General features: G+C 38.3%; 1 protein-coding gene across 6 annotated transcripts in view; it reads left to right on the top strand.

Annotated features, from left to right (window-relative positions):
* mllt10 (MLLT10 histone lysine methyltransferase DOT1L cofactor) overlaps window positions 1–26,659 on the top strand; it is a 64,223-nt gene that overhangs the window by 22,314 nt on the left and 15,250 nt on the right. For all 6 annotated transcript variants that reach the window (XM_056450172.1, XM_056450176.1, XM_056450175.1 and 3 more), the window contains 5 exons: window positions 2,851–3,169; window positions 4,839–5,495; window positions 14,274–14,449; window positions 22,596–22,710; window positions 26,257–26,329. In XM_056450172.1, coding sequence (XP_056306147.1) covers window positions 2,851–3,169; window positions 4,839–5,495; window positions 14,274–14,449; window positions 22,596–22,710; window positions 26,257–26,329 — 1,340 coding nt within the window. The remainder of the gene's footprint in view (window positions 1–2,850; window positions 3,170–4,838; window positions 5,496–14,273; window positions 14,450–22,595; window positions 22,711–26,256; window positions 26,330–26,659) is intronic.

Here is a 26,659-nt window from a genome sequence, read left to right as displayed (position 1 = left end):
TTTACTAGGGATGCAACGATTATAGATTTTGGTTGTATGATTATAGTCTGAGGAATAATCATGGTTTCGCGGTTATCACAATTATTATGCGTTCGATAATTAAAAAAAACTACTAGTTTAGAAAATCAGATGAAAACTTATTTTAAAGTGTTATGTATTGCTGCTCAGTAACTAAATAAACACCTGGAAAGCGTGAGCACACCTTGCCCTGTGTGCACCACATGTACGTCATTCCCAATATGCGCACAAGAAAAAAAAATAACGAATTTGCACGTGCTAAAGGTGCAACATATGAACAGCCCTTACTAAATAGCCTCAGCCGTAGTTAATCCAGTGTGCGTGTGTATTAGCCTCGGTGTACAAGCCTGGAACTTTAAACTAGTGCACAGTTGGCATAACTTTTAAGCCTGGTTTATACTTCTGCATCAAGTGATCGCCGTGACCTACGGCACAAGCCTTGCACATAGGCATGCATTTATACTTCTGCGCGCTGTTTCTGTTGCTCTGCAATACACTTCCAAAACGCTAGCTGGCAGAAGGTGTCTATTGGCTCGTTTTCACTGACTGGTACGGTACGGTTCGGTTTGGTACGGGTCACCTTTATCAGGCTTGCGTTTCCACTAACAAGGGTACCCTTTTGGTGGGCGTGGTGTATGACAGAAAGTTTCAGTCGACGTCATTCTAGCTCGAGGAAATGTCTACAATAAAGCTGTACAGGTCGTTCACATATCACATGAGAAGCACTTCTCACAAAACAGATGCTTTACACACATAAATACTTCTGTATAATGTTTATTACTAACCTTTCATTAAACATGAGTTGATTATAACTGCAGATCAAAGACAGTGCGAAACAGCCTACTGTAACGTCTGTAATTATATTAAATAACTAAATAAATGAACATATAAAAACACATACAGCCCCTTACAGTCTCCGATATGTTCCCAACTACAGAAGAACTACATAAAGTAGACATTTCGCCCATATTTAATGTGCTCCTTTTTTCCCGGCTTCTCCTTTGTTTCTTCGCGCTTCACTCTCGCTTTTGTCAGTGTCTGGACAGGATCGGGTTTCAAAAGCATGTCAATAATCAGGCGCAGGTTATTATCATCAGCTCAAGAAGTTTGTTATTTCAGATATAATGTTAGACGCGCGGCAAGCGCTAGGCAGGAAAGCGAAACCGCTCGCGCCTCAGACTGGCTCGTAAAAAACTACGGGGCACAGGGTAAATCTGCTCTTCTTCTTGGATTTGTAGCTGTTCATCAAGATGACGACAAGGTTTGTTTGAGCCCAGATCGACCATGGCTCGTTATTATATGTTTATGTGATTCCGCTATAATCTCTCGCTGTGTATTTTAAACATGGCGGGTTTTTGGTTTTCATTCTGGCTTGTTGCGTAAGCGAATGACGTATCTCTGTAAACCAATAGCGTTCAGCTGCGCGTGTGGCTCCGCCTTTTGGTACCCTTTCTTGTGTTTGGTACCCTTTCGAAAGGGTGCCGAAAAAGGGGTACGGTACGGTTCGGTACGGTACGGTTCGGTTCGGTTCGGTACGCTTTTTGACAGTGGAAACGGCCATAAAAGCGTACCAAACCGAACCGTACCGTACCACTCAGTGGAAACGGGCCATATGTTTCTCTGTGTCGAGGTCCTTTTGCTGGTGTTTTTTCTGAACGCTTTCTTAATGTACAAGTGGCTCAAATTCGCTCATTTTGAGGCGGGAACCAGCGGATGTGCAACAACTTTAATCATAAGGTAAACACAAAACAGCAGTCTCCATCCAGAGCTCCTTCACGGGACTCCACACTTGTAAACACCCGCTGCATTACGCTCGTGCGGCTCTCACCCCCGCCCACACTCGTCAGCGATACCAAGCCGACCAATCACAGAGGTTGCTCTACGTGTACGCATTACATTTTTTGAGTGGTGCGCGTCAGCGACGCCGACGGCCACAGCAAGGGGCTATGCGCTTGACGCAGAAGTATAAATCAGCCTTTAGTTGCAGTAGTTTTGTTCCGTGCAGAAACGGGGTCTTGAGAAGCCTTTGTGATTAATTAACTGTGATTAAAGCACGGTTAATAGTGAAATCAGTTAATTCTTGCATCCCTACACTTTACACCTGCCATTAAGATACATTTTGGTCAAGTGGATGACGCTAAATACAGCTTCAAGAAGTAGTTGAAAATGGATATGATCGGTCTGCTATAGACCTTATTCTTCAATGCGGAAGTGCTCTCGTTTTGCATTTTGAATTAATTTTTTATTTCATTTTTTTACATTTTTTTTTATAGAACTTCTGATTCAGCTGGCTCTGGGAGAAATGACTAGGAATCATAAATAATAAACGGCAGAGAACGGTCAAACTACTTGCTCTACTAACAAGTGTTTGCATGACTATACAGACAAAGCAGAATAATATGATAAGAATATAATAGAGCGCTGGCTCGTACTCAAAGAATAAGGTGAATAATAAAATGTGGTTGAACACATTTGAACCACAAGAGAATATTACCTACTTTCTGATTATTGACCTAACAGATGCACTTTATGGGAGTTGAGTTTGTAATACTCTGCTGCACTGTACAGAATTACAGTCAAAATTAAAGTTTCCATCAATATCTTGCATAAAAGAGCTTGTGTGTCACATTGAGCGTTTTTTAAAAAGTAATGTAGTACAGGCTAAATAAGAGGCAATGGTCTCAAAAAAAAAATCTTAAGACAAGTGGCCACATTTCCATTAACCACTTGTTTGGATAACTGTCAACACATGTCAGTATCAGGTGGAAACAGGGTCAGAGATTTTCAAATGCCAAAAAATGGACTCTATATTTGTGTGCATTTTCTTTTCAGAGTTTCAACAACAACAACAACAGCAGTGGCGGAAGTGTCTCCTCCATCTCTTCCACTCAGAAGCGACTGGACGACAGCGGAGCCCGTTTCACTAATGCCAACTTTCAGGAAGTTCCACCTCACTCCAGTTCCAGCTCCAAAGATGGTGGCTCCTCTGATGGCAAGAGCTCGGACAGTAAAAGCAAGAAATCCAGCCACAGCACTAGCTCAAGCTTGGGTTCACGGGGCCGCAAATCTGCGCCAGGCAAACCCCACGGCCCTGTGGTCACCACAGCCACTTCATCCACGGCCCCTTCCTCAACCAGTCCTTTTCAGCAAGGTGAGGCTTCCAAACATGCCAACTTCACTTTCACTTCAGATTGTTGATGAAGTGAATTAGTAAACACCCTCTCCATGTTTCCAAATTAACTGAAACAGCCAGATTCAGGTCTCTTTGAGCGAGTCTGTTGTGACATGGCTGGATGGAAGCCAGGAGTTGTAAACTTGGCGTGTGTGTGCGATAAGGCTGTCGTCTGGCTGGCTGCTGCTGTAATGCAGATCGGCGAGTCTTTCCGAGTCGACTGAGCCTTGGGTGGCGTCTCTTGTGTGTGTGTTTGCGATGAGGGAGGTTTGGGAGTCTGAAAAGAAGCATGTTTCTTTCCTTTCTCATATCAAGCCGTGATGGAGGGATTGAAGCAGAGGTCACGTCTGGAAAATTCAGACTAATCATTAATGTGTCAAAGTGCACAGGGGCCTCCTCTCTGGAGTTACATGCAAACTTCAAGGAACCATTGAAGAAGAAACAATGCCGTGTTTTCTCAGCAATGAGATCAAAAGATGTTGAAGATTAACCATGGAGTCTGGGGTGTTTTGACAACACCTGACACAGACCTGGGGCCACTCAGCGGTTCTGTTCAGCCACCATGGTGTAATATTTCAAGTATCTGAGAGATTACAATCTTTTATTAAATTGAGCCCTTTGCGTTTGACAATAACAGTGAGGTGTAGGAATATGTAGAGGTTATTTTCCATAATGGTGCACATGCGAATCTTCTTTTGACATAAGAAAAGCAGATAAAAAAATGATATTCTTTAAGGCAGGTTTTAAGATTTTTAGTCAAGTCGTCTCATCTTCAGGCATTAAATGGACAGTGGTGCTTAATCTAGGATCCAGCGATAAGGTGTAGCCAAACTTCCTGGATGCGTTTTGGAAAGAATACAAAATGCGTTAGTTATCTTGAGCAGTCGTCAGACCAGTTGTTTTTGTGATATGGTTAATCTTTGAGAAATGTTAACTGGCCTCCTCTGCTTTGTGCATGTTTGAATGTTAGTGGGAGGCTTACAGGATAAATGATGTAGTAATATTGGGAAGTAAAGCCTCAGCAGCCTCCTACAACAGCTGTAAAAACATGAATGGTTTCTCTGGCATTGGTTAAAGGACGAGTCCTTCCCTGAGGGGAGGGCCTGAATGAACACCTAGATCTGGGTCACCCTTCTTGCCTGCTTGCATACCTGATTGTTTGGATTCCTGCAAGTTTGTATGACCCAACTTGGAGTGGGAGATGATGACTGACTGACTGGTTTTAGGTTGGGTTGTTTCTTTGTTGCTTTTGTGAAGATTTTAACCTTTTTTTTTTTCCAATAATTTTAGGTTTTATTTATTGTCATTGATAAATTGAAAAAAGTCTTGTCTAGATGAAACCCAGTGTTGGTTTTTGAAAGATTTTATGGTGTTTTTCTATTTACCTTTAATCTCATGTTGACTGTTTAAAGATCTTTTGACCAAATTTATTCATCATACAATCTTGAAAAAACAAGGTTTGCATGAGAATATTTGACAGCACAAAGGTTTTGAGCATTTCAATTGTGAAAAATGATTGTTATCCATTTAAAAATTGAAAAAAGGTTGAACCCTTATAAACACATTTCATCTCACCAGTCTGTTGGTTTATGCCGTCTGTCTGTTAATATAACATTAAGGTGCATTTTCTTTTTTCTCTCCCTTTCAGGTCATTTATTAGGAAGCAGCAGCAGCAAATCAGCCACCAGTGGGTCCGTGGTTCAGCCCACGTCTGATTTCCTCAGCTTCTCCGATCCCAGCTTGAGGGCTGGCGACTCGTATACGGCTCCATCCTTTGGTCGCTGCCACATGAAGGGTGGTGCAGAAAGCGGAGCTTCTGAAAGCATGGTTGCTCTCAACACCTTCAGCATGATGTCTCTTCCCCAAAGCTCCAGCTCCAGCTCCAGCAAGCATTATGAAAACTGTCACACGACTGGGGAGCTGGGCAGCCTAGCCTCAGCCGGCTACAAACGACCACAGCCCTCCTCGTCCTCTTCTTCCGCAACATCGTCTTCATCTACTGGCGAGGATGGAGTAAAGAAGAAAAAGCGAGGGAACTGGAGGAACCGATATGGACCTTGCTTCACCACCCAGGACAGTAAAACCACTGATGCGGGAGACCACGTATCCACAATGCCCTCATCTACTTCCCCTTCGCCATCCTCTATGAGCAACATGGTCTGCCGCGGGAGCACTGTCAGTAGTACTGCAAGTGTAGGAGCAGTGGGTGCTGGTAGCAGTAGTCTGGGGATTCAGAAGTCCCCGTCCCTCCTCAGGAATGGAAGCTTACAGGGTATGACTGTCAGCTCCCCACCTGCTGGACCAGGTGAGCAAAAACATGGGTTGTTTGGCAGAAAGTAGTCTATAGTTTGTGTAGATAAGTTTCATATTTGATTTGATTTGCTATGTCATTTGGTCTTAAAAGACAACCGTCCATCAAATTCGAATCGATTTGTTTTAATTATTCAATGGTGCACTTCTTTGGTTCCGAGTTTCTTGCATTTATTTTCAGTGCTATATATGAATTTAGTCATGTGTGATAAATAGGCATGGGCTGGTATAAGTAGACATGAGTGCCGAAACTTGGTACTTTATCGGTATCTGTTCTAAATTATAAAAGACCGAAGTATCGATAAGCTCTGACATTAACGGTTCTGCTATCGGTACTGGAGAATTATTGCTGAATAAACATTACTTACAATGGCATAATTTAACTGACCAACCTTCTCTAATTTGTGATGTTTGATAGTCACACAATTTCACACGAGAAATGCTCGTGTTTCCGCCCAATAGTACAACGGTGAGCGCATAAAGTATAAAAGCCTTCACAGTTCTCGGCTGTGCACACGCACTCAGTGGAGGCTATCGCTAAGCGCACACACATAGATCGCGACACGGACTCAAGCACACACAGCTTGTGGAGTGGTGGAGAGAACCAACGGGTGGTATTTCCCGAGTGGACACCGACAATGCCCGTTACAACAAATGCAACAAGTTGTTTCTTGTATAAGCGGAAACGCAATACAAGATTTGGCTAAACATCTCTTAAGTGTACATTAACTGCAAAAAGACAAATGAAAAGTTTTCGACTGCCTAAGGTACATCATCCACATCGTTATGCTAGCACTCTATCACATCAGGTCTTTCTAAATTAGTATAATATTAATAGTTTAATAAACATACATTAGGTTACATTGAAAACAGTATTTCTTTCTGCAGTAGCCTAAATAAATCTTAAACATTAAAAATGCTTTTACATTACCGTATTTACAAATATAGCCTATGAATAGCCTAATAATAAACTATGCTTAAGAAATTATAAAAAAACAGCTTATTTTTACATTTTAACTCCCAAAACACCGTTAACTCAGTTATGTGAATGTGTTAATGATAAATCTTAAACATTATCTGATTATTTAACTACATTTTGCAACTCAGAGAGGGTATTTTCAACTGCAGGGAGCACAATAAACCAAGAAAGATCCCAACTTCTGCCAGAAAAAGCAGACATGTTGATTTTTCTCCAGAAGAATGGTTAAAAACAGTCATTTTCCTTCAAACCATTGAACATTCTTTTACAGGAACCTTTTATTTATTTGATTTACAATTATTGATTTGTTTTATTTTACATTTAAAACATAGTGTTGTTAATTTTGTTCAATTTGTTTTTGCTTTTTTTTTTTTCATTAAAAAAAACTAAAAAAAGTACCGATAAGAGAACCGTTAATGTACCGAACTGATATGTGGTATCGATAAAAGTAGTAATACCGTTAAAATCTTAACGATACCCATCCCTAGGTATAAGATTCTGACTGTATGATAACCTTGCATAAAAATATCACTGTTTCACGGTATCATGGTATTGTGGTCACTGCTCAAAAATATATTCTTTTTAATAGTCTGGGTAAAAAACAAAAAAATTTTCGCCTTTGAAAACAATATATTCTATTTCTTGCAAGATTTTGAATATTTCGGAGCAGTAAACACGTCAGGCTAAATAATTCAGATGAATCATTGACTTCTGCTGTCTTCATTCTTTTCAAAAACACAGATTTCTTTACAATTTAAAAAGGCATTTTTGGATTTTTTTCCCGCTGGAGATAACGTTGTCCTAAAAACAAAACAAAAAAAAAGTCTTACACATACCTTAGGAACAGTATTGCAGAAAAATTTTGCAGTTTTACAACCTTGACTTTTCCGACCCACGGTATACCTTGAAAACGGTTATTGTCCCATGCCTAGTGATAAACTAATATTTAGAACTAATGTGTTATCACTATTTTGTACTAGGTGTTTATCAGAAGAATAAGTCATTATTGAAATTACTTTCAACTAATGTCACCAACTCTTAGTTTTACAGCCTCATGAAACCCTCCTGTTTCAGTTAAATGCGTATACAGTCTTTAAATATTTCAGAATTTCGGATTATGCATCCACACCCCAAAAAAACATGTACGTAGCCCAGATTTACATGCCCACAGAGAGCACCCATAATAAAGGTGGATAGCGACACAGAAGCTGGTAGTAAAGGGAGGACGCCGGGGTAATCTGGGAGATTTTAAACATGAGCGAACACTAAAACACGGAAGGGTGATGTGTGAATGGTAACGGTCCTAAAAGTGACAAAGTCCACCATTCTCCAATTCTCGTAGCTCTCAACAAAAATAATTGCTACACACAAACAGTTTGGTTGTATCGGTAGCTGATGGCCAACCAAGCCCTGTCAGTATGAGGTGAAAGCCATGCAACAAACTCGTACAGCACACAAACAAACACAACCCTTCATGAACTGCCAACTACTGTGCATATACCTTCTCCCAGCTTGGCAGGTCTGTCATCGGGAAACACGTGCTTTCATGAACAATTAAGAAGCAGGGTGTCCTCATAGGATTCACTAGGGGTTGAGTGTTGCGTCACCAAATTTGATCCCACTCCAATTGTAATTTTAAACCCGGAAGATGAAATTAGCAGACAAAAGCTTAAAATAATCCAGTTTTCCCCACAAAAAAAGCTAACTTGTGCTAACATTATCTTAATGTGATACCCAACACACATAGACCAGTTAATATCTCAACAAAAAAAAGTGAAGTAGTCAAGGGTTTGATGAACCTTTAAGCATTTTGTTTATGAGGCCACTTCAAATGCCGTCTTGCATCATATTACAAGAGTAAAAAGAGTCACAAATGTTGTTTTTTGTGTTTGCTTGGAGGTTTATGGTTGTATCTAACAGGCTATCATAAATTGTCTTGTTTTGGCCAATCGGAGGTAATTATTTTTTCAGGAATTACACATGGAGAGTCTTTTCAATATCGTATTCAGCTCAATTCCTCTAATTCGTCCTAATCTTGCCCTGAATCACAATTTTTTTCCATCTCCGTTTATTAAAAAAAAATAAAAGGAATCCATTTGAGGTCCGCTCTCCTCGAAGAGAAGCCTGGGAACCAGCATGATGTTGTTTTGGTCTGTGCTGAAGCTCATTAGGGTAAAAGTGGATGGAGGTGCTCTCTAAAGTGCTTCCTCATTCCTACCTGATTGAGAGCTTAGAGTGGCCCGCTGAATCTCCATAGAGATGCACATTAACCTGTTGAGCCCGAGGGAGCTGGAGGAGGGAAGGAGCCCGTAACAGGCAATTAGTTAAAATTTTATTTGTTCCTCCCCGATGTTGTCTTCGCTCGGGATCTAGAGTGAGCCGACATCACTTACCAGCTCAAGATAGTGTATAGAAATGCCCTGACCCCTACTGGCCTTCCTGCTCACTGAGCTGGAGCCAGAACTTGCACACGTGGTCACACCGTTATTTCTCACTCATTTGCAGCCGCTTTCTCACCTGCAATATCTTACCATTGACAAAAGAGCGCCACACACACATGCCAGCTCTAATGTTTAAGGGGCTTTATATGTGGGGCTGCCCTGTTGCTTGGCAACCATCCAGCTGTTAGTTAGGTAGTTTCTTTCCTTATGATTAGAACTGAAAAACTTTTTCCTCTGTCAGTTCCAACTATATGCGGTCTCTCTGTCGCCCTGTCCCCTCTCTCAAGGCCATATGGGTTCTTTATTTGTTTGGTCTCATTCTCTCCCACCCATCCCTGCCCTCACCTGTTCCTGGCCTTTGGCTGGACTGTAAATATTTAGCCATGGCTAATGCAGGGCTACAGCAGAGTGCTCCACCTCATCTATCTGTCTCGCCCTCCCTCAAAGGCTTCCAGCTTCTTTTTTTTGATGGATGACTGGTTTATCAGGAGGAGCTGTGGGGGCTATTATTAAATGCAAACATCCATCTCAGGCTTGGATGGGTGTAGGACTTTACATGGGGTAGGCTTGGGTGGTAATATGGTATATCGCGGGATCATATCAGTTTCAATACCATTATACCATCATAAAAACAATGAACTTTCTTAGGAGACAAGAATTAAATATAAATAATTTAATGCCTAAAAATGCATATGCGTGGTTGTCACGGGACATCATGGAGGAGAAAGAGAGAGGTGAGGAAAGATGGCAAGTCACGCACCAAGGCCCTGTTTACACTGTCAGGTCTTGATGCCCAAATCCGATTTGTCTATATCTGATTTTCTTGCTTGTCCGTTTACAGGTTCTTTTAATTGTGACCCAAATCCGATTCATGTGTTTACACTTGCTATGCAATTTACGACGTCGCGCATGCATAAAGGCAGGTTCTAGCATCTGTGCCACACTAGCCACGATGGGAGAAATTGTCTTGCTTTTAGCTTTGCGAAATATGCAGTTCACCCTACTTTAAAATAATTTTGAGGCACAGGAGGAGGGGGGAAAGGGCCGTCATCGCAGCTTGCTCCTATGGTTTATATATGGTGTCGTCCACCATTCAGAGGAATTTGTGGGTCTGAGAGAGATCTCAGGTCTGGTGGGAGCAGATTATGGCGACTGACCACTTACCTCCCCCATGTTTCCTCTGTTGTCGTTGTTATTTACCGCGTCAGCGTCTCCACACACGCTCTTCCTTCTACAAGATTAAACCGCAAAGACGTACCACATTGTCGCAAGTTTCATGACGTACAAAACGGAATGCCTCAACAAATCTCATCTGCCTGTTAGGCTTGGATGGTATCCAAATTTTTATACCGTCAAACCTCCTCCCTATTTTACCTCTGTATCTGGTATTACCGTGCATAATAAAAAAAATTGATGTAAGGCGCAGACAGCGTCACCAAAATGTTGGCTTGTGCCTTAACCATTCAGAAACTGAATACCATAAATGTGACCTTAGGTTCGCGGTCACCTGTTTATCTTGTTTGTATTAAAGATTTGCGCTGGACGCTCTCTCTCATTTACACACATACACACACGCCAAATACACACACACAGACAGCACCAAGCGACGCACAGCATCACGCACTCTCGCTCTCATTCACACACACACATAGAGAGCACCAAGCAACACACAGCATCACACTCTCTCTCATTCACACACGCACACATACACGCATACATACACACAGACATCCATACATACATGCATACATAAACGCATAAACAGCATCCACGCGGATGCGTGCGGATGCTCGCTCACTTGGGACCGATATTGTTAGACCACGCGCCCGCTCCCGAGCCTCCCGTTCAAATTACACCAGAGTTACCGACTGCTCTCGCGTTTTATTCGGAAATTTATTCCCGCACTGCAAGAAATCTGGTCTGGTCCTATGGCTCCCGCGGGAATGCAGACCTCTAGTTTGCATTTACCATGTCTCCTTTCTCGTTCGGTTGTGTTTCCTTTTCGAGACCAGGTCACTTGGTGCATGACTCGCCATCTTACCTCACCTCTCTCTCTCTCCTCCACACTGTCTTGTGATGACAATCATGCTTACGCATTTTTAGGCATTAAATAAATAATATTTATTATTTAATACTTGTCTCCTATTTAAATGCATTGCTTTTTATGACTGTATAACAGTATTGAAACACCGTTGCTATTTTTAAATCCCGCGGTATACCGTATTACCGCCCAAGCCTACTGCCTGTTTACATGATAGTCACATTGTCACATCCGATTTATATCTGATGTATTTCCACCTATGAAGAAGGCTTAAAACCGATCTATGAATATCCTAATGCATGTGTTTTTTTCCTGTTTACAATAGTCATAGAACAGATTCGATCTGTCTCACATATGAGCAAAAAAAACTGCAATTGGGTCATATTTAACTGGCAGTGTAAACGAGGCTTGAGTGACCTGGTCTCGAAAGAGAACACAACTTTTGCAGATTGGCAGTATTTTGGGTTTTGACCAAATAAGAAGGCAGAGGTGGTAAATATGGGTGAGGCAATGTGCAAATTGTGCAACAAAAAAGTGACCGCGAGGATGAAAATATTGTGATTACTGCTCTAAAATATATTCTTTTTAAATGTCTGGGTAAAAAACAACTTTTTCCCCTTTGAACACAATATATGTTTTATTTTGAGAAACTAAAATATTTTGAAGTAGTAAACATGTCAGACTAAATAATTAAAAAAAACACTGATTTCTTTTCAATTAAAAATGGCATGTTTGGATATCTTTTCTGCTGGAGATACTGGAGATAAAAAATTGTACATTAAAAACGGTACAGCAGAAAATTTTGGCGGTTTTACAACCTTTCCTTTTCCAAACCACGGTAAACCGTAAAAACAGTTATCCATGCCTAGTTGCATATACGGTATTCAGCTTCTGAATGGTTTAGGCACAAGCCAACAGTTTGTTGACACTGTCTAAGCCTTGCATCATATATTTTTTTTATTATGCACGGTAATACCATTTACTGAGGTAAAGTAGGGAGGAGGTTTGATGGTATCAAAATTTGGATACTGCTCAAGCCTAATATGGGATGTTATTTCTAGAAGGGGGAAAATATTTTTGTTGGTTTTTATCAGAAATCAGAAGGCAAAGCTGAGAGACTTGAGAGCACAATGACTCGTTAATGCTGTAAAATAGACAACAATGCAACTTTTGTGCATTGAATGATATATAAAAATCTTCGTCAGATGTATCAATTCTGATTTACCATTATCTGCTGACTGGCTTTCAGCAGCTACTGTCAGCTTGTCAAACTGGGCAAAAATTTAGATGCTTACAGATTTATAGCCCTTAGCAACATTTCATGCACAATGTAATTTTGGAGATTTTTTTTTTCTTTGTAGTCATGCTTTAGATGGATGTCTTTTAATAGTTGTGCTCAAATCTACATTTTGCTCCATATCCTGCCTGACACTGCATTGCAAAAATGTGGAATTTAGGTTAAATTAAGTGCAACTTAAAATAAATAAATAAAACGACTGGAGACCTTGGATTTTCCTTTTCAGTGCTCTGCATTGCACAGTGCATCTGTATGACTTTCTTTTCCTCCTTTCAACACGGTATGATATTGTAGTCAACATTTACCATTTGAACTACATTGGACGGACAAACAAAATAACATGGAGATGTTTTTCAAAATCACATAGTTTCAATTCCACTGAAAGGAAGCCACGCATGTTTGAGGCAACATATTAAAAAAGGATTTCATTATGGGTTCAACTGTCATTGTAAGCCTAGATTTATTACTCTGGATGAAACTATGCAGCCATCCTATCCATTCAAGTAAACATTCTTGAGCGATGCATGCATTTGCTACGTTAACTGCAGCCATGTGCCGTAACTTATCCTCACTCTCGGTCGACATGCATTTGAAATGTCAAACCCGACTGTTTGTTTGTGATAGAACATATCTTGAAGCTAAAAACAAAACTCTTCAAAACATCCATCGCCCCTCACAATACCACATTCAAATAAAAAACATCTGCCACGTCAAAGGCCTAAATATGTTCTACTGATGTTCAACAATACCTCCGATCAGTCCTTGCTTGCTTCTCTTAGTGCATAAGGAAAGTGCTGTGGATCCTTATCAGGTTCTGAGCCTCGTCATTAACCTCCCTCTGAACTCGCATGGATTTTCTGCTGAGAGAGGAGACAGGGGTTTGACTTGAAATGCTGGCTAATCTAATTTGAAATTTCCCCTCTTCCTCTGATTTGATAAGAGGGGGTGGGGGGGTTCAGTAGGAGATGTTAAGTCCTGATCGATCGGGACCGTTCGATCAGCACCAGATAACAGGATCTTTGTCCTTGCTTTGTTTGGTTGCTCATGTCTTGTAACCTCTAATCAAATGCTCCGTCGGTTAACCTTTTCCGAAATGTTAATTATTAACCAGATCACCAGATCAGCATGATGATTTAAAGCTTAATCCAATCATTAATGCCTCAAGTTCCGAAACCATTGGAATCTCCCAAAAAAAGTCCAACAAATTGAGATTAAATACAAAACCATAACTGTAGATTGATGTCTGAGCTTATTTATACTATACGTGGAGTTGGGAGCTTGGTACTGTAAATGCTTCACGTGGAATCCAACAATGTTTCCTTGTTTCAGCAGTGAATGTAGACTGCCGTGAGCCATTCATTCCTTTGTGTGGCAAAGGGGGCCTCTCTCGTTTCTGCAACGGGTCAGCCTGGGCCATCAGCTGGGTTTATTTGAAATGGTGGCAAGGGAGGAGGGAAAGAGAAAAGGAGAGAAAAAAAAATCAATAAAACGACGGCAACAACAAACATCGTGCATGTCATGAACCAGCACATAAATATGAATGGACCGCACTCCTCCCCGGCACTCCAGCCCCACCTTAAAGGCCCTCAGTCATTTTTACAGAAGAAACAGTGAGTCGTCAGATTCAGGCAACTGTTTTCTGGGTCACTGGGAGGCCGGAGAGGAGAGCATGTTAAGAGGATTCAAAAAATGCTTTGTGCTCGCTCACGGTGTCTGCTGGTCAGACAGGCCATTCAAAGTCCACAAAGTTCATCTCAGGGGCAGCTCGAAAGATAGATGGATAACCAGCAAAGGTATATTGGAGGACAGAGGTTGCCCTTACAGCTATTAAAACTTTGCTTTTACCACTAGATTACAGGTCATAACCTGCGTTGATTTGTTTCACATCCCCCAGTTGCTATGCCAGATCTCCTGCTGATAAACAAGACAATGTTATTTTGGACTCAGTGGGAATCAAAAGAGAACATTTGGCTTGGCGATGATGCTGTTTTACAGTAATTGCTCTCTTTTTGCAGGGTCGTACCCCAGCAGCAGTGATGTAGCCTGTCCTTTGCCCAGCGCGGTGCTCGGAGGGTCTTTGCCCACATCAAACTCTGAGTTGCCGGCTCATCAGTCAGTTGTTGTCACTTCTATGCCCACACTGACGTCACTGCCCCCGGCTGCCCCGTTCACAAGCACCCCATCCACACACGTGAGTATTCAATACAACTAATGATGTTTAATAGATTTCATAGGACTTGTATGCATCACGTCCTCCCTCTCAGTTGATTGGATTGCTTTGAAAATGGGTGAATTTTTTTATTTTTATTTTATTTTAAAATCAATGGACTCTTAATGGTCATCAGCATCTTAAATCCTTAAGTTTGAAATATTTAGATTTTTAACAATGTATGAATATTTCTATGCATTTATGAATGTATTTGATCTTTGTGTCAAGTTACAAAAAACAAATTACCGTTTATCCGTCGTGTTTGTAATGCAGCGTCTGTGGGGCTGAGAGTAAATTTGATGTTGTTCTCTCCCCTGCTGCCGTTATTTGTCTCACACAATTTTTTTCCTTTTTCCTAAAGTCTCAATAACACCATCATTGAGTTTTTCTTTTATTATTTCATCAAACAGAGTTGCAAAAAAGGATTTGGTATACTCTTTGATTCCCTGTGCGCTAAGTTTACCAAACTATGATGACTGAGAATCTCGAAAATGTGAAAAGGGTCTATATTATCATAAAACAATTGTTATATTGATTTTCTTAAAATGGTTTCTACTAGATATTTAATAATGAATACACCACCAGAGTTTTTTCAGTTTTATATTTTGTACATTTATTCCACAAGTTAGCACAAAAGAAAGTGAAAGCAAAGACATTAGTTATTACAGTTTATTTTTTATTATTATTATTATATTTTTTTTTGTATACACAATGAGCATTTACAAATATTTCTGTAGCACAAGTAATTCTATTCACAGTAAATGAAAAAAATAATAAGCAATAGGAGAAAGCAGACAATTTAAAGATTAATAACATGTAGGCATGGGCCAATATAAGATTCTGACTTTATGATAACATTGCATAAAAATATCAGTGTTGTGTTTGCTGCTCTAAATATATTATTTTTAAATGTCGGGGTCAAAAACAAAAACTTTTTTCCCCTTTGAACAAAATATACTTTATTTTGAGAAACATTTAAAATAATATGAAACGGTAAACATGTCAGACTAAGAAATTCAAATGAATCATTGATTTCTGCTGTTTTCATCAGTTTCAAAAATACATTTCTTTACCATTTAAAGTGGCATTTTTGGATATCTTTTCTGCTGGAAATACTGTTGTCCTAAAAAAAGTAAATACATTTTTTTTGCATATACCGTAGGAACAGTATAGCAGAAAATGTTGGAGGTTTTTAAACCTTGACTTTTCCAAACCGCAGTATACCTTAAAAACAGTTATCATCCCTTGCGTAATAACATGAGGTCCTATAGAAAATCAAAAGAGGTTTTTTATAGGTTAAGGTGCAATCTAGAGGTCTAGTCATCACTTGTTCGAAGTAAATAACAATTGCCATTGCTTGTTCTAGTTGTTCAACAGTTGCTGTTTTATAACGACTATTGTTGTAGGCACCAAATCAACCTATTTAAACTTTATTATTATCATTGTATTAATGTATTGAATTTAATTTATTACCTCTATAAAATAATAATAATAATAATAATGTTATTAATCATTTGAGGATCATGTGACACTTCTTATTAGAATTTAGAATGTTCCACGAGGCAGTTTTCAGTGGAATAATATAAAAAAGTTATCTGAAAATATAAACCAGTGCCTCGTGCTTAAAACATTCAAATATCTGATGTATTGTAAACCTTTTCTTTTTGTGTATATCTACAATAAAATCCATTCATATACTTTGTAGTGTAATGTAAAAGCACACACATCTGTAAAGAAAAATAATAGAGCTAATCGCACAACACTTTGAGCTCACACTTACTCCTAATACATCATCTCACACCAAATTAACCAATTAAATAGAATTATACTCATCGTCTTTGTACCGCGCTCTAATTTGCTCCAGTTTTATCAAGATAAATGCTGTTTGAGCACGTTCACGGCACAAATAGTAATTAACTCCTAAAAGGCTCGGATGTAAACGTTGGGTGTAGCTATTTCTGCATTAAATAATCCACATTTTTCTTTGTGATGTGATTTATTTTTTCTTTTCTACAGAATGAATGAGATTGAGTTTGTTCTAATGCAGTATTTATGCCATTTCTGTAGTAAATTAACTGTATGAGGGGAAATTGTCTTAGAGCTACATGTCTACATAACATGTCAGTGTGAGAAGTAAAGTTCGTCACTTCAGACCTCATTTTTCAGCTCTTAAAAGACAGTGTTTTGAGTCACTTAAAGTATTTATGACTAGACTGCTTAAGCGTATGGTTTTAACGGATGAACATCGTGGTGAATGTGATTGTGTTTGCATTAGCCAGTCAGAGCAGTATGTGTGGTCAAATAAACAATGATATTGTGAGAAAAGAGCTGTAACCAGCTTTGTATTAGCTGTGTATAAAAGAGTCAGTAATTAAAGATGAAAAGGGGTTTTAGGCATCAAATTTTTAAATGTGTTTTTTGCTGCTTTGGGTTTTAGAATTTGTTGTTTTATTTACTTTTTTGGTGAAAACAAAAGCTCCTATAAAATAGCCACAAATGTGTCATTCAGTGTAACCATGGTAGTTTATAAAGCAAAAATGTTATGCATATTTAGAAAAATAATACTCAGGCTGTCCGCTTAATCAAAATCGAATCGCAATCATGATTTGAAACATTGCGATTAGCTAATTGCAAGAGACTGCGATATAAAATGTATATTATTTAACCCCCCCAAACCCAGAGCAAATGCGTGACTGCAGTCTGTGTTTGACAGTCTTTCTAGCCAATTGAGTTAGCACACTTTCGTTATGCTCAATCAGAATTGCGCAACCAATAAAAAACAAACAAACAAACAAACAAGAAAGCGCAAATGAGTGTGATTATGGCATCTGCCGCTACAGGAGCATTAATAGATGAATTAATATAAAGAAAAGCAGCTCATTGGTTATATGGGAATATCTTGATTTCAAAGTCACAGACACCAAACAAAACCAGGTAATTCGTAAAAACAGAGCTGTCGCAGAATTGTTGCCACAACTCAAGGAAATACAACAACCAGCACCTAAAAAAGCACCACAAGTGGCTGTATGAGGAGCGTCTTGCTAAAAAGTCAACTAAAAAGTGTTGCCAGTGACACTCAATCTAGTAGCAAGCAAAGTACAATTTCAGAGTTGTTTGCTAATAGAAGTTGATATATTTTTAGTTCCTTTTTTTAAATAACACTCACTGATTTTAGCAATAACAAAACTACAATACAGATTATTGAGCTAAAGCTTGCCTACAAAATTAAATCGCAAATCTAATTGAAATCGCAATATCTGTCAAAAAAACACAATTAGATATTTTCCCCAAATCGCACAGCCCTAATCACAGATGTTAATACATCGTAAATTAAACTTTTAAACCTCCTACTTCACCAATATCTGTTAAATCACTAGATTTCACTCATTTGCCAGCAAGAAGGATTAAATAATTTAAATGATGTGATCACTTATTCTTGTATTAACTTACAGTAAAAGTCATAGGAGGACGCTGTTTTATTCTAAGATATATATGAGGTTATGTAAACCTCATTAGTTTGATTGTTTACATTTGCTCAGTATTTTTGTTGAGACTGTATTTGTTGAGACTATGTATTATTTTTGTTCAGTATCCTTTGATTCATAGTAAGTACGAAAGCACAGCATTTATTGTAACATTTATTTACTGTCATCTTTTCTCAATTTCGTGTATCCTTTCTTAAGGGATGCATTTTCTCCAAACTCTAATAATTAATTTCTGTTATTAGTGAATGCGTAAATCATTGACTCCCCCCACACACGACAACTACAGCAAACACTTGGATAGCAATAATAAAGTAAAGTCATTCTAATCGGCTTCCAACACTGCTCCAAATGGGCCCTTTGGAAGCACACTAGACACTGAGCACCATCTCTGCCGCTCTCATGAGCATCTTTGTCTTGACTTGCGCTGCTGTAGCAACCGGTCGTTTCCAGGCAACAGGGCTTTGTTTGTGCAGATCTGCCCTCTCGGCAGGCAGGGTGGCCTTACATTAGGAGATGAAGTAGACCTACTGATGGCCTTAATGCTGCAGGGCTCTTGCGGTGGAGCCCCTCCTAACACACACTTGCAAATATCCCCCATTAGTCTAAAGCTTTGTTGTAGGACATTTAATACAATGTGTTTTTTTTTTACTAGATTGTAGTTAGTGTATTAAATGAGTGATACATTTTTTTAGGGGAGTACGATTTTGTGATACAGATATAAAGCAGAATGTTATGGAATGTGTTTTATTTTTACTGAATAAAATAAAAGTAGTGCTGTACACCTAATCAAATCATGATATGGGCTATTGTATGTGAATTTTAAATCATAGGAGACTTTAAATATGAGATCTGCACATTCTATGTGAATGAACTATTACTAGGCCCACACTGAATCTGCAGATTTTTAGCCCATCATTTGAGTCTATGTATTTATTTGTGTAAAAATGCTTGTTAATTTATATTTATTCATTTTTTTAGTTAATTTCAGTAATATTGACTAAAATGAAAATTTTCATATGATTTATTTACAATACAGTTTGTAAAGTAATATTTTCTGTCTTTTAGTAGATCTATATTATATGAGACTTACTTTACTTACTAAATAAGTGGATCTAATTGGTTTTGCATTGTAAACATTAAATAATAGTTAAAAAGGTATTATTTTTTTATTTCATAAGATAGATTTTTAGTTATGATACTCCCAGAATCGTTCTGCATAAATCCGCAGATTGTTTTACAAAATTCTCAGCAGAAATAGCAAAAACTTTCCACAGATTCTGTCTGTCCCTAATTATTACTACTAACATTTAAAATATTTAGGAGCAGTAAACATGCCAGGCTAAATAATTCAAATGAATCATTAGTTGTTTTCATTAGTTTAAAAAACGCAAATTTCATTATAATTTAAAGTGGCATTTTTATATATCTTTTCGGCTGGAGATGCTGTTATCCTTAAAAAAATGTAAACAAAAAATCTTACATATGCCGTAAGAGGAATAGCAGTAAATGTTGGTGGTTTTAAAACCTTGACTTTTCCAAACCGCGGTATACCTTAAAACTGTCCCATGCCTAATAACATGAGGTCCTATAGAAAATCAAAAAAGGCATTTTAAAGTTTAAACTGCAATCTAGAGGTCTAGTCATCGCTTGTTTGAAGTAAATAACAATAGCCATTTCTTTGTTGTTCAACAGTTGCTTTTTACTAAAAACTATTGTTTTTGGGAACCAATCAACCTATTTAAACTTTAATTTTAATATTGTCATTGTATTAATGTATTGAGTTTTAATTTATTACCTCTATAAAATAATAATGTTATTAATTATGTGAGAATCATTTGATATTTCTCACATTAAAATATCTGATGTATTCTAAACCTTTTCTTTTTGTGTATATCTATAATAAAATCCATTCATATACTTTGTACTGTAATGTAAAAGTACACATTTTAGTTATGATGCTCCCAAAGTCGTTCCGCATAAATCCCCGGATTTTTTTTTTACAAAAGTTCTCTGCAGAAATAACAAAAACTGTCAGCAGATTTAGTCTGGCCCTAATTGTTACTACTGAACCACATTATGCTGTCTTATTGTTCAAGGGCATGAACACACTAGCTTTATTTACATCGCTGATCTGAGACTCACTCCTCATGTGAGAAACACATAGATGCTCACAACTCGCCACCTGTCAAAAGCAAAAGGCCGATTTAATTGTAGTTATTGCTTTAATTTGAGAAAATCATCAATCATTTTATTTTAGGGTTCCTCAAGTAGTTTACTTAAACTCTCAATTAAGAATTAAGAGGATTAAAGTTCATGATTTAATTAATCAGGTGTGTTTTTGGACTATTGAAGTTTATAATAACTATTAAATTATATTTAAATATAGATTTCTAAAAATAAAATTTGTGAGAAATAAAAAATGATTTGATAGACCCCCTTATTTTATTCATTTAGCATTTTCCCCCTGTCTTCCTCTCCATCACTGACTCTCCCTTTGTGGATTAAAGAATGGTTGGACAGAAAAAAATGTGTGGTTGCATGCAGGACAGCGCGGACCTTTGACCCCAGCACACACCCCCTAGGCCCACCTCTGTCCCACTCTTCGTTAACCTCCACAATAGTGCTGAGAGCCCTAAGCCTCAAACAATCCGGCTGTCCCTCTTTCCCCAGTGCGGGCACATTGAGCTCTGCGTGCTGATGGGACGAGGGCTGACAGGCTGGACAGAGAGCTGTGTTGTGGGATGAGGGGTTCTCTTCATACGGCTCATGCTCCCTCCTCTCTCCACACAGCCTCAAAGACCGGGCTGAGGAATGGGGAGGGCCTCTAGGTTTGTAAGGGGCCTGCGGAATACAGGATAGCAGTTTTTGTATAGATGTATAAAACCATTAGGAATTACAGTAGAAATATTATTTGTTATTGCTATTATTATTATTATTATTATTATTATTATTATTATTATTATTATTATTATAATAAATTTTAAGGTAGCTCAAATTCAATGTCAAGTTTAAAGTTGAAGAGCATCTGATTTTCATTTATGCCACATTTCATTCAATTAATTTCAATTCATATTTATTTCTATAGCACTTTTACAATGTAGATTGTGTTAAAGCAGTTTAACAGAAATTCCAGTAGATTGAAACTGCTTCAGTCCAGTTTTCAGAGTTTAAATTGTTAAACATTTGACATATTGCATTTTAACAGCTTTTAGATGTTTTCACTGGCCATTTGTAAAAGTTATTTCTAAGCTAAGCCTTGTTTAAAGGAAAGAATATTCAATTCAAATTTCAGATTTTTATTCAAATAAGCAGTGAGAAATGGGGTTGAATTATTAGGATGTATTGCATATTTACTTTTGACTGCATTTATGTGATATACAGTAATCATTTGAAATATTTTACTATCTACATATAGGCATGGGCCGGTATACATTTCTGACGGTATGATTACCTTGGATAAAAATACCACGATTGTGCGGTGGTATGGTGATTTACTGCTCTAATATATGTTATTTTCAAATGTCTGGGTAAAACAAAAACTAAACAAAAAAATCTTTCCACATTGAACACAATATATTTTATTTTAGGAAACATTTATAATATTTATAACTTATACAGTAATAACATTAAACATGTCAGGCTAAATAGTTAAAATAAATAACTGACTTCTGCTTTCTTCCTTCAAAAACACAGATTTCTTTAAAACACATAAAAAATTTAAAGGTACTTGCATGTATAAAATAGCTTTTTAAATATATTTTAAGGTACTTGCATGTACCTTAGGAACGCTATAACAGAGACTTTTAGCAGTTTTAAAACCTTGATTTTTCTAAACCACGGTAAATCTTAAAACCTTTTATTGTCCCATGCCTAGCTACATAAACCCTTTGATTTTACCATTTTTAAAAATGTCATTTATTCCTTTGGCAAAGTTACGTTTTTATCAGTGATTGATGATCCTTCAGAAATTATACTGTGCATTAATTTGGAGTTCTAGGGTTCCTTTTTATCATGGAAATGCTTCCTAACATTACTGTCAATTCTATTTATTTTACACCTTGTTTGAAATTAGAGCAGGAAAAGAGCAGCTTTAATTTAAAATATAATTATTTTGTGGACAATTTAAATGTTCTTACTGTCACTTTGATCAATTTACTAATCCTGAATTATTTACTCCTTGAACTGGAATAAGATCAAGCATCTCTGTTTCTCAATTCTTCAATTTTCCCCGATCATTTTATGTAATTTATAACCTTCCTACTGAAAAAAGTGGGATTTAAATGCAAATCAGTTAAAAGTCTGTGTGGTTTCTACCGTGCACCAAGTTTGTTGTCGCACATATGCTGCTACCTCAGAAGCAACACCGCAACCAATCCCAACCATTATTAGGGAAATGGCTTAATTGGATTAAATAATTAGCTGCAGAAGCACATGGTCTGCATGTTGTTCCGAGCTGTAGATCTGCTCTTGCAGGCTCAGCCAATTCTCCTGGCTCACAGGAAATACAGCTGACATGGTGTTTTATCATCCAGCTTTTAGCCGACACATTCATAATGCACGCGTTCAGAGACTTGCGCACCCACATTATTTGAAATTGTTTCCATCTTTTTTTTTGTCTGACTTTATGCTCGTTTCTTCTTTAGGCAAACTCGCTACCGGGATCCTTTAACTTGGCGCCATCTCATATGTTCGGAAACCGACTGAATCCAAACTCCGCCATGGCTGCACTGATCGCTCAGTCTGAGGGCTCCCCAGCAGGTGAGACTGGATTCCCTTCCCAAATCCTTTCCTGTGCTCTCGTCTCCTGTTTTTCCTCCTCATCCTCCTTTTCTTTCTCCGCTCCCCTGTGCATGTGGAATGTGTGGTCAGCTGTACCTCCTCAGGTCGCAGAGAACAAAACTCCCCAGGACAGAGAGCCGAAAGTGTGCATACCTGTTAAATGAAGCATGCTTGCACTCAAACATTTCATTAATCTGCACAATGACCGCAGTGATGACACAGAGGGGATTGCCTTGGGTTTAGGAGGCAGGCATACCTTACACTCAGCCTCTCCCTCCTTCCCGTCCCAGGCCACTCAACACTTTCCCTGGACCCTGCCTAAACCCTGGGGGTCTCCGTCATGAGCGAATGAGCTTGCAGGACTCTGTTGTGGGGGTTGGAGTGGGGAGCAGTTGAAAAAGAGAGAGGAAAAAGAGGACGCAGCCTTTGAGGAATAATGGATCAGTCATGCCCTCCTCCTCAAACAGAGGTCAGGGGGTCATTTGACTAACAATAGGAGGAAGAACACCCGTCCTTAAAGAGACCACCGCTCAAGACTGCAATGCTTGCTTGCTTACCGCAAAATTCTGGCACCAGTTTGTTGATCATTTTTAGTGCAACACATCTAAAACAGTGAGGTTTAATTCTACAACAAAATTGTTAAGCAGGACAGCTCGTATCAACAAATCAGTTTATTTGCATAATTTCTAAGCATCATGACACTGAAGACTGTAGTCAAAGGAGACAAAACATTTAGTAGTATTTTAAAATATATTATAATAATAATTAGAAAACAGTTGATCAGAATAACAAATGTTTTATTGGTTGTGATTTGAAAATCAGGGTTAATCTATCTATTGATTCCACAAAACAAATCTTCAGTCCAAGGCACTCAAGAAATGTGGAAAATGGTTAAAAAGCCTTTATTAACATGGTTTAGATATTTAAAACTTGCCTTCATCAGGGTGTAAATATACAAACATATTTGGAGGTCATTTAAACAATGTCACATGACAAGATTACCTGATTACATCAAGCTATAAATGTAATTGTTTTTAAATTCAAATAATAATTTCACATTGTAGTTACTAACAAAGCAAAAAGAAAGATAAAGGGAAAGAAACAAACATCACATGAATAATGAATATAACGACAATACAATTACTTAGAGATAAAAGAAAAAGTGCTGATTTAAAATGAGCTGAAACAACACAATTATGGAGATTTTGGGGAAATTGTTTTGTTTAATCCACTTCGATTTATTACATTAAGGCAATCGATTTGTGTTGTGACAAAATAAATTAATTTTGTGGAATTTGGCGTTTTTACAGTGCAATACAACATATCCAGAAGTCAAACAAATACTATAGAAATGAAGAAAAAAAATAAAAAATTCAAACAACAGGAACAATCAAATTCTTCTTTTAAGTGCAGTTGCTTTTAAAGTGTAAATGCTGAATGTCTGTCTCTGCCGTAACATCTCCTTATAGATCTAGGATGCTCTATGCCCACTATTTTTAATGCACTGGGATTATCAATGATTTTTATCCTTACAGTGCAAACATTTTTTTTTTAAAAGTACCTCAAATTGATGATTTGTTTGCTGATTTAAAAACAATCTCTCATCTAAAGAGCACCAATACACACTTTACCCCTGCAGCATTTTCTGTTTTTGGATGTTTGTATTGTTTTTGCCAAATCTTTATTCTTCTGAAGTTAAAACATTAGCAGTAAAAATGTTATCCAATTCAAAATATTTTCACCAAATTGCAACATATATGTACTTCACAGAATTTAAAAGAAATTAATAAAAAGGGGTGTCGTGATACCATTACTGTACTATACTAGCGGAAGTACCGTGATAAGTAGTATTGCGATACTGTAATTCTTAACTCAAATCTATGAAATAAAGAAAATGGTCATAAATACTATATTTTATATTTTATAATAGGCCTACTTGAACTGAATTCATAATTCCCTTATTATTGAAAAAAATATTTGCACATAACTTTACCTAAAATGCATTAGTTCTTTTTGTTTATTTTGTAGATAACTGACCAACAAAAAATACATTAAAATAAAGATACAAACTACACTGAAAAAAATTATTCAAAGATGATTCCTTGAATTTACCATTTTTTTACGTTAAGTGGTTGTAAACAATTTATTTGAGCTGAATTTAAACAAACAAATAAAGTTGAAGATTGCTCAATTTATTTTGTTTGTTTAAATTCAACACAAAAAATTGTTTGCAACAGTTTTGCATGCAACACTTTTTTCAGTGTATACAGAAAGAAATTTGTTACAAAAAGAGCAAATCAGGCTATATGAAGTGGGCAAATTTATTATTATTTTTTTTTAAATCAGGTAACATTCTAAAGTATTTCAGAATTTCACTTCGTGAGTTGTTCTTTTTAAGAGATTGTTGTAGCTACTAAATCATATTGATAGGAACAGAAATGAACTGATTCAGATTTGTGTTCGAACTGAAGCATCAGAAAACGTGCAACAACTTTTGCAACCTTAAAGGGCTCCACAGACTATTCCAATGAAATGGTCTATAATTGCACAAGCAACATTCTGTATTTAATAGATGGACCGTTAATGCCGGTATTTTGCAGCCATGGTATCAAGATACTACCATGCTACCGGTAAACCGTGCAACCCTAGAATAAAGCACACATACACATACTAATAATCTAACATAGGATTCATGAGGCTTTGGCTCAATTTTTGTTGATTTTGGCTTGTGCTTTTCCATCAAACTGGTCACCTGTTGCTCATAGGTCTCCACTGTGTCGTTAAAAGAACAGTTCCTGCTCCTGCTCTTTCTGTCTTTTCCCCTTTTTTATTTTCATACATTTGTGTAAAGTGATACCCGATGCTTTTGGGTCCAGTCTGCACTGCAGCCTCAGGGCTGATCCAGGGTGAGCTGAAGGGTCACAAGCATAATAAGTCATACCAGACTTTGGGCGGCTCATACTGATGTGCCCACACCCCCACTGGAGCCAGTCTGCGCTCGAGGTGCTAGTGGGCTGGAAAGTGTTAAAAAGAACAAGACGGGAGAAAAAGGAAAGGAAGCAGAGAGTAAGAGGGAAAAATGGGATTGGCTAAGTTTGACTGGAGGGGGGTGGGGAGAAAAGAGAGAGAGAGAAAGGAGGGGAGGGGGTTGTGCCTGGCGAGGCGCATATGTGATTCATTACTTTCACTGCAGAAAATGAAAAGCAGTGTCTGGCATGGGGCCTGCAGGCAGGGCAATGGGAGCCTCCATGGGGAAGAAAGACGGGGTGAGGGGAAGAACTAAGGGAGGGGGAGAGAAAGAAAAAGAGAGAGAGAGAGAGAGAGAGGTGACTCGGTGACACACTTGGTGGTGTCAGTGTGCAAGCTGAGCTGCCAGAGAGACCACTCTCCAGCCCCTAGATGGATTTCTATGAGGGAGATCTGATGGCTACCAGTCTGGCGATGGATCGAGCTGTTTCCCAGGCTTCTCTAGTGCACACATCTGCACACCGGCTCCTTATCGACTGCTCTCTGTTTACCTTTCAGATCAGGAGCTGGGAGACGGAGCTCTCGGCTTCTCCAGAAGAGGAAACTCACCAAAGACAAACCTCTCCCCTCGGTAAGTCTTATTTACATTCCTGAGCTCGACTTCCCCTCCCTCCAGGCTCCGACATATTCCACTCACCCTCCTTCCCTCCCTCCCCCTCAAATCACTCGGGTTCCTCCCTTGTGCGCTTGCCTTCTGAACAGCAGGCATTTTGAACACTCAGCTGTCGCCCGTATCACAGTTACAAACCGGCTTCAGAGTTTGACGTGGCAGTGATGTCTACATATGCAGGGAGAAATGCTGTATTTGTTGCAAATCGGGCTTTTTGCGCTGTGACTAAGGATATAAAATGGATTAATCCTGAAAAATCTCTCAGAGATGCATTTGTAGTTGAAAAGGTAT

This window comes from Danio aesculapii, chromosome 24 (genome assembly GCF_903798145.1).
Source record: "Danio aesculapii chromosome 24, fDanAes4.1, whole genome shotgun sequence".
NCBI lineage: Eukaryota > Metazoa > Chordata > Actinopteri > Cypriniformes > Danionidae > Danio > Danio aesculapii.
Note: the sequence above shows the minus strand (reverse complement) of the source record. Positions and strands in the feature narration are given on the sequence as shown.